The sequence below is a fragment of the Triticum dicoccoides genome, chromosome 1B (assembly GCF_002162155.2).
Source record: "Triticum dicoccoides isolate Atlit2015 ecotype Zavitan chromosome 1B, WEW_v2.0, whole genome shotgun sequence".
Taxonomy (NCBI): domain Eukaryota; kingdom Viridiplantae; phylum Streptophyta; class Magnoliopsida; order Poales; family Poaceae; genus Triticum; species Triticum dicoccoides.
The window spans coordinates 228,965,480-228,972,404 of NC_041381.1; the positions used below are offsets into that span (position 1 = coordinate 228,965,480).

Consider the following 6,925-nt stretch of genomic DNA (forward strand, 5'->3'; position numbering starts at 1 on the left):
TTTCAAGTGAATCAACAGGATCATAGCAATTATCATAGAATTCATCCTTCGGTAAGCATGAAGGGACATTGAGAAAGGTATGAGTTGAAGAGTACTCTCATTAGAAGGTGGACACGGGTAGCTAATCCGTTCTTCCTCCGTTTGTTCTTCGCTCTTCTCATCATCTTTTTCATCCAATGAGCTCACAGTTTCATCAATCTCTTCTTCCATAGACTCCTGCAAAATATTAGTCTCTTCTTGGACTTCTTTCATCGATTTTTTTTTCTGGATATAAGCTTCTTTGCGTCCGAAGTAGAGATCCAACTGACATACGAGTTGAGCACAACCCACCACCGCGCACATGGCCCCTAGGGCACGCCGTGGTGTATCCTGGGGGCTGTGGGCCCCCGTTTGCATTGATTCCAAGTCCCAAAATCACATATATTCCAAAATAATTCTTCGTAAATTTTTGATGGATTTGTCCTTGATGGATTTGCTCAGATCTGGTTGTAGCTCATCTACGTTGATGTGTCTTCATGTTGGATATTTCTGATCTACACCACTCTTCATCGACGACGATTGCTGTTCTGCTGCACTGTTCCTATGGGGTCTTAGCATAACGACTTCCCGACTGTCTACTACAATAAGATTTGTTCGGCTCCGGCGAGGGATAGAGGATGACGGTGGCGCGCCTTCGGCCCGCTTCAGTGCTTGTAGTCGTTGCTAGACGGTATATGGATCTAGATGTAATTTTTATTATTTATGGTGTTTGTTGTACTATGACTGAAGATGAGTAGAATGGAAGTTTCCGGCAGAAAAAAATTAATCAAAGAAAAGGAAATGTGTGTTACTGAATTAAAGTCTTAAAGAACAGCGTGCCACTTTATCAAATTGCTCTAACAAAAATAAGAAAACAGAAACGAAGTGAGCAGTAGAGTAGAAAAACGGAAAGACAAGAAACAACTGCGCGAGTACCCGTCCCGTCTGTCCCGCGGCCGCTTCCCTCCCCCTTCCACCCTCTTCCTTCCACCCGGATCTCGCGCGCGGCGGAGATAACACCGAGCCACCTCTTCAGCCCTCTCATCCGCGCGGATGAGCGGCGGCTCGGCCCCCCTCCCCTACTCGATGCGAGATGTGGATGGCGGCGCATACAACAACGCCAAGTTCCGCCAACGATCTCGCCTCAAGGTGCTTGTGATCCAGGGCCCCATTTCCTTTCTCAGTATTGGCCGGCGAGAGACCTGGTCTCTGCGGCAGTCACTACGATGTTCTCGAATCCGTGCGCTGCGGCGGTTAGACTCGCTTGGGTGATTCGTTCGGCGTATGTTTATTCGAGGAGCTGAGAACCCGGAAATCTTGTTGGTTCTGAGGGGTTCGTGACCTCGGATCTGTGGGTTTACCTACTTCCCGTAAAGGTGCTGGAACGGATCGTACGTTTGGATCTCTGCAGCGTCGGGTCTTAGGTGCTTCTTTTGACTTAGTGATCTGTCTGAGGCTGCTAAGTTAAATGAATGAAGTGGTGATTTGTTGTGATAAATGATTGTGCAGCAAAGTTCACATTGTTGGTATATGTTGCCCTAATCATCTCCATTGGTTTTGTCACCCTAAAAGAATCACATGGCATCGACAGGCATGGAAACTGTTGTGCTTTACCATCACTAGATTGTCAGTTAATTGAATCAAAGCGAAAGCATCTTTAGTTGTTCATTATTGTTTGACTCGTTTGTATTTTAGTCTGTACTTGAACTATGCATAATTGGTCGCCGGTCTAAAATTGAGTTGGACGATGGTTATATGTCATGTTACTGCATGGAATTAGCCAAGATCACTATACCTCTAGAGGTAGGAATTTAAGGAAAAACAAAAACATTCCAGTATAGTTGCTAAAACTATATGGAAAACTATGGAATTCGATAAAGTCAGTAAAGGCTTTCTCTCTTTTGTGTTCGATTTTGGCAGGCTGGTTGTATGTAATATTACGTTACTGCATGAAATTAACCAAGATCATCATATCTTATAGAAGTAGGAAGTTTAAGCAAATTCTAAAATATGCAGTATAGTTACTTAAACTTTCTGGACAAGGACAACCATGGAATTCTGTAAAGTTAGTAAAAACGTCCTCTCTATTTTTAATGTTTAAAATCCCTGCATTTTTCAATATTTTTTCCGGAATGTCCTTGATTTATAAATTTCCTGCAATATTCCTGTGGACTCCCTAGGCACATTTGATAAAGGAGATAAGCAATCCTAACCGGGTTAACTATCTTGGTTCTTGAGTCAATTATGTTCCAACATCTCGATATGGTGCGAAAGTCGATCTGGGATGCCGGGACAGGTACATGGACAACCAATTGTTTTTAGGTTGTAGCTGGGGTCACTTTATCTATAGAAGTAGAGAAGTTCAGGGAACAAGAAAAATATTCCAGTAAGTTACTATAAATTCGTAGAAAATTATGGAATTCAGTGATACTACTGAAGACTTTTTTCTATTTGTTATTTTCAAAATTCTAGTATTTTTCAAAAACTTTTTTGCATGGTTAAAAAAGTGCGCACATGTGTGCACTTTAAGTGTGCCTAGGCACTAGGCTACAGCAGAACGCCTTGCACTTAATTGTGCTAGGCGTGCGCTTAGGCGAGATAGGCGCTAGGTAGAGGCAAAACTAGGAATTTACGCCTAGTGCTTTTTGCAACGTTGCTTTTTCTAAAGGCTCGTATTTTTCTTCTAAATTTTCTTGAATACTCCCGTAGACACTCGTAGGTACATTTGATAAAGAAAATAAGGCATTCTTAAACTGGTTAACTATCTTGAGTCGATTATGTTCTAACATCTCTACATGATACATAAGTCTATCTGGGATGGCTAGGACAATCTTTGGTAGGTTGCTACGTGAAGAGTACATGGAACTGAATTTAAGATTAAAGATTTCTAGCCTGTCACATGGTTGTTTATATTGAGCTCACGGTATAATTAGTTGCCCTTTTCGACTTGGCCCTTACTTTTATTGCTCCAATAGAAGGTAGTTAGTTAACAGAGGAACATTGCCATAGATGTCTCTGTTCACATTTGAGAAAGGAGATAAGATGTCTAGATTTTGGTTCATTATTTTGAGTCGGTCATGTTCCCATGTTGGATGGGTACGTATGTTGGATGAATCTGCCTATATGTAACCGGTTGTAAGCTGCGGCATGCATATGTTCTCATTAATTTGTCCATATACGAATGTATACTTTTCTTTGGTGCCTTATATACGCATATCTATGATGTATTTTGGTGACTTGACTAACATGAGAAACATTATCTTGGTGGACTTTACCTAGGTGTACTTCTTTTTCTTGGTGATTACATTTGGTGGAATACGTTGCCTTGGACTATATGTGATTTTCATTTCCTTGGCACTTGCATGTAGTGGATCTCAATGGCTAGCGTCTTTTCCATCAATTTTGGTAGAATTACGTAACTCTAATGGTCGTGACTGGTGTAGGTATAGTTATGATGACCATGGCTTTGATTTGTTTAGGCACATCTATGATGATTCATTGGTTTGTGATCCACTAATAACAAGAGGGCCTACATTTCAGTGGCCACATATTTTTGTTTTTTGCGGGATTCTCTAGTCTAAACATTTAGTTTCCGTCTGTCGTAGAAGTGCAAACACTGTTGCGCATGACTTATCCAAATTTGGCTGTTTGTATCACCTGAACCACTGTGTGGAATGGGTCTGATGTACCAGCCCATGTGGCCGATTGTGTGGAATGGGGGTCCGATGTACCAGCCCATGTGGCCGATTGTGTCGCGGGCGACCTGCCCGAGCACCGTTAAGTTTTAATAAGGCTATGCTTTATTTAAAAAAAAATGTATTGTGTTTTTAGTATTATAGTTACTTGTGTCTGTCCTTTCTTACGAGGGAGCATATTATCCGAGTTCACATCAGTTTCTTTCCTTGCCATGTAGAATATGCATGTATTGTTGTTATGTGCTAATTAGTTCTTTCCTCTAAGGTTTTTATTTTTCATGTGTAGATGGTTACCCAGGCTCTTATTTCTAAGAGCAGCAAGTACCAATTTGGAAAATTCACCCTTGGGAAATTCTTGAGCCTTTTAATGGTTTCTGGCTTAATATACTTGCTTGCGCACAAAAGTTCGAAGGGTTTTGTATCTGGTGAGCTCCATAACAAAGAAGTAGAGAGTAGACATGCCAGTAAAGATTCTCCTACTATCCGTACATTCTGGAGAAAGCCACCAAGGCTACCTCCACGTCTTCCTCCAAATGAAATATATAAGAACAGTACAATACTTCACCACCCCCCTTCATCTGAATGGACATCCAGGCAGAAGAAAGTAAAAGAAGCATTCGAACATGCATGGTCTGGCTACCGAAATTATGCGCTGGGTCATGATGAGCTTATGCCTTTGAGCCGCAGAGGTGTAGACGGATTAGGAGGTCTAGGTGCTACTGTTGTGGATTCTTTAGACACTGCAATAATAATGGGTGCTGACGATATTGTGTCTGAAGCATCAAAATGGATTGAAGACAACCTAATGAAAAAGATCAGCGAGAAAGGGCAGGTTAACTTATTTGAAACCACTATCCGTGTCTTGGGAGGGCTTCTTAGTGCGTATCATTTGAGTGGTGGAGACCAAGCAGGAGGAGGTGATTCTGGGATAGCAGTAACACCTAACAAGACTAATCCAGATCGTCTTCTGGCAGTCTCAAAGGATTTAGCAGACAGATTATTGTTAGCTTTTACATCAAGTCCATCGGCTATACCTTTTAGCGATGTTGTTCTTCGTGATCGTTCTGCACATGCATCCCCTGATGGCTTAAGCAGCACCTCTGAGGCTACAACATTGCAACTGGAGTTCAGTTACCTTAGCAGAATATCAGGAGATCCAAAGTATGACTCAGAGACAATGAAGGTGTTAGAGCATATGCGAACACTCCCAACAGTGGAGGGTTTGGTGCCTATTTATATTAAGTATGTATGGCTTCAACCCTTATATACCTTGCGCGACTATGTAAACTTTACCTGTCATCATATTATATTGCATTTTCCTATCATCAGAAGCATTAAATTGTAGAAGAAATGGCTATGTTCTCATTCTTGCCTTCTTGTATGCAGTCCTTACTCTGGACAGTTTAGCGGAGAGAATATTCGACTAGGGTCGCGTGGTGACAGTTACTATGAGTACCTATTAAAAGTTTGGATTCAGCAAGAAAATTATCGTAACACTAGCTTGAAGTATCTATTTGAAATGTATACGGAAGCGATGAAAGGGGTCAAGCATCTTCTTGTTCGAAAAACTACTCCAAATGGGTTAGTTTTTGTTGGGGAGCTTCCCAGTGGACGAAATGGTGCTTTTAGCCCTAAAATGGATCACTTGGTATGCTACTCATCATGCATCTACCACTTTTTCTCTCTAATGAGAACCTCCTCATTTTGTAATCCTTCTTTTCCTGAATAACATTTTTGACCCTAATTTTGATGGACACTAGTTTTCCTTGAGAATTAATGTCATTTCTTCATTCTGTAGGTTTGTTTTCTTCCTGGCACCCTTGCTCTGGGTGCAACAAAGGGTATCACTAAGAAAAAGGCTCTTGAGAGTAATCTTCTAACTAAAGAAGACATAGAAAATCTTCAGCTTGCTGAAGATCTGGCTAAAACTTGTGTTGAAATGTACTTTGTGACTTCTACTGGACTTGCTCCTGAAATTACTTATTTTCACATTGAGGTAAGCAATTCACTGAGCTATGGAGTATCTTGACGTACTCTTGAGCTATCCACATAACATTTTATTTTTCTTATATTTTAACATCTTATTTGGGTCTGGATGTTGCAGGGTAATCCTGATGGTGGACCTGATGGTGGGAACAAAAGTAATGAATATATTAGTGACATCACAATCAAGCCTCTTGATCGTCACAACCTTTTACGCCCAGAGACTGTGGAATCCCTATTTGTTTTGCATAGAATCACAGAGGATCCAAAGTAAGATTTTGGGATATTATATAACCTTCAGGCTGCCTACTTTTGTGTTGCATTATGCTAGTTGTTGCTTACTATTACTGTTATAAAAAAAAGCTGTTTTGTGTACAGGTATAGGGAGTGGGGTTGGCAAATTTTTCAGGCCTTTGAGAAGTATACAAAAGTTGATTCTGGTGGTTATACTTCACTGGATGATGTCACAAGCCTACCTCCACCTAGGAGAGACAAAATGGAAACCTTCTTCCTGGGGGAAACATTGAAGTACCTGTATTTGCTGTTTGGTGAAAGTAATATTCTTCCACTGGACAAGTATGTATTTAATACTGAGGCCCACCCACTTCCAGTCATTCGGTCTGTGGTACAGGTTTCTAATACCGTATAGCATCAAATGTATCACTGTTGTACTTAGTGTAGTAAGATGAGAAAGGTTAACTAACAGAAATGTGAGAAATCTTGTAACTTTGTTTTTGGACAACCAGGCTGAAACAATGAGTAGCTTTCTCCTTTCTAGATGTTTGTGCTTGTGCCACAGGCGGTTTAAGTGGCAAGAAAATCGTTCTTGGAAGCAAAGCTCAAAAATGTGTCATCTTCATAGTTTGATACAGAGATCTGCACTTGTATTTATTGGAAGATAATATATCTTCTCTAAACTGTGCAATCCATTCCAATTCTGAAATTACTAAATGGCACCACCAAGATTTTTATCTTTGTTATATCTACTATCATGTGTCAGCCATCTAACCTCATATAATGTCCCACCAAGTTGGACTATGCCTACCTGGTGAGTGAAACTATGGCTCTATATCTTCTTTATCTCCAGTTGTTCCTCTTTCCTAGCCCTTTTCGTACATGCTCCTCGTTTTTATTTGTTGTATTATGGTGGGTACTTTAAATGCTTGGTTCAAAAAATATTTTGATATCTTCAAACTGGACAATCCTGATTTACATCCTTCATTAGTGGC

At 40.6% G+C, this 6,925-nt stretch overlaps 1 protein-coding gene across 2 annotated transcripts in view; it reads left to right on the forward strand.

Moving 5' to 3' along the window:
• Positions 1–941: 941 nt before the first annotated feature.
• Positions 942–6,925, forward strand: part of LOC119329569 (mannosyl-oligosaccharide 1,2-alpha-mannosidase MNS3-like) — a 7,272-nt gene continuing 1,288 nt past the window's right edge. The window contains exons 1-6 of one of the 2 annotated variants that reach the window (XM_037602640.1): positions 942–1,167; positions 4,000–4,955; positions 5,100–5,361; positions 5,512–5,709; positions 5,818–5,966; positions 6,075–6,327. In XM_037602640.1, the coding sequence (XP_037458537.1) occupies positions 1,072–1,167; positions 4,000–4,955; positions 5,100–5,361; positions 5,512–5,709; positions 5,818–5,966; positions 6,075–6,327 (1,914 nt within the window). In that variant the 5' untranslated portion in view covers positions 942–1,071. Of the gene's footprint in view, positions 1,168–3,999; positions 4,956–5,099; positions 5,362–5,511; positions 5,710–5,817; positions 5,967–6,074; positions 6,677–6,925 lie in introns of those variants that run through there. The other variant, XM_037602633.1, reaches the window with a different exon arrangement.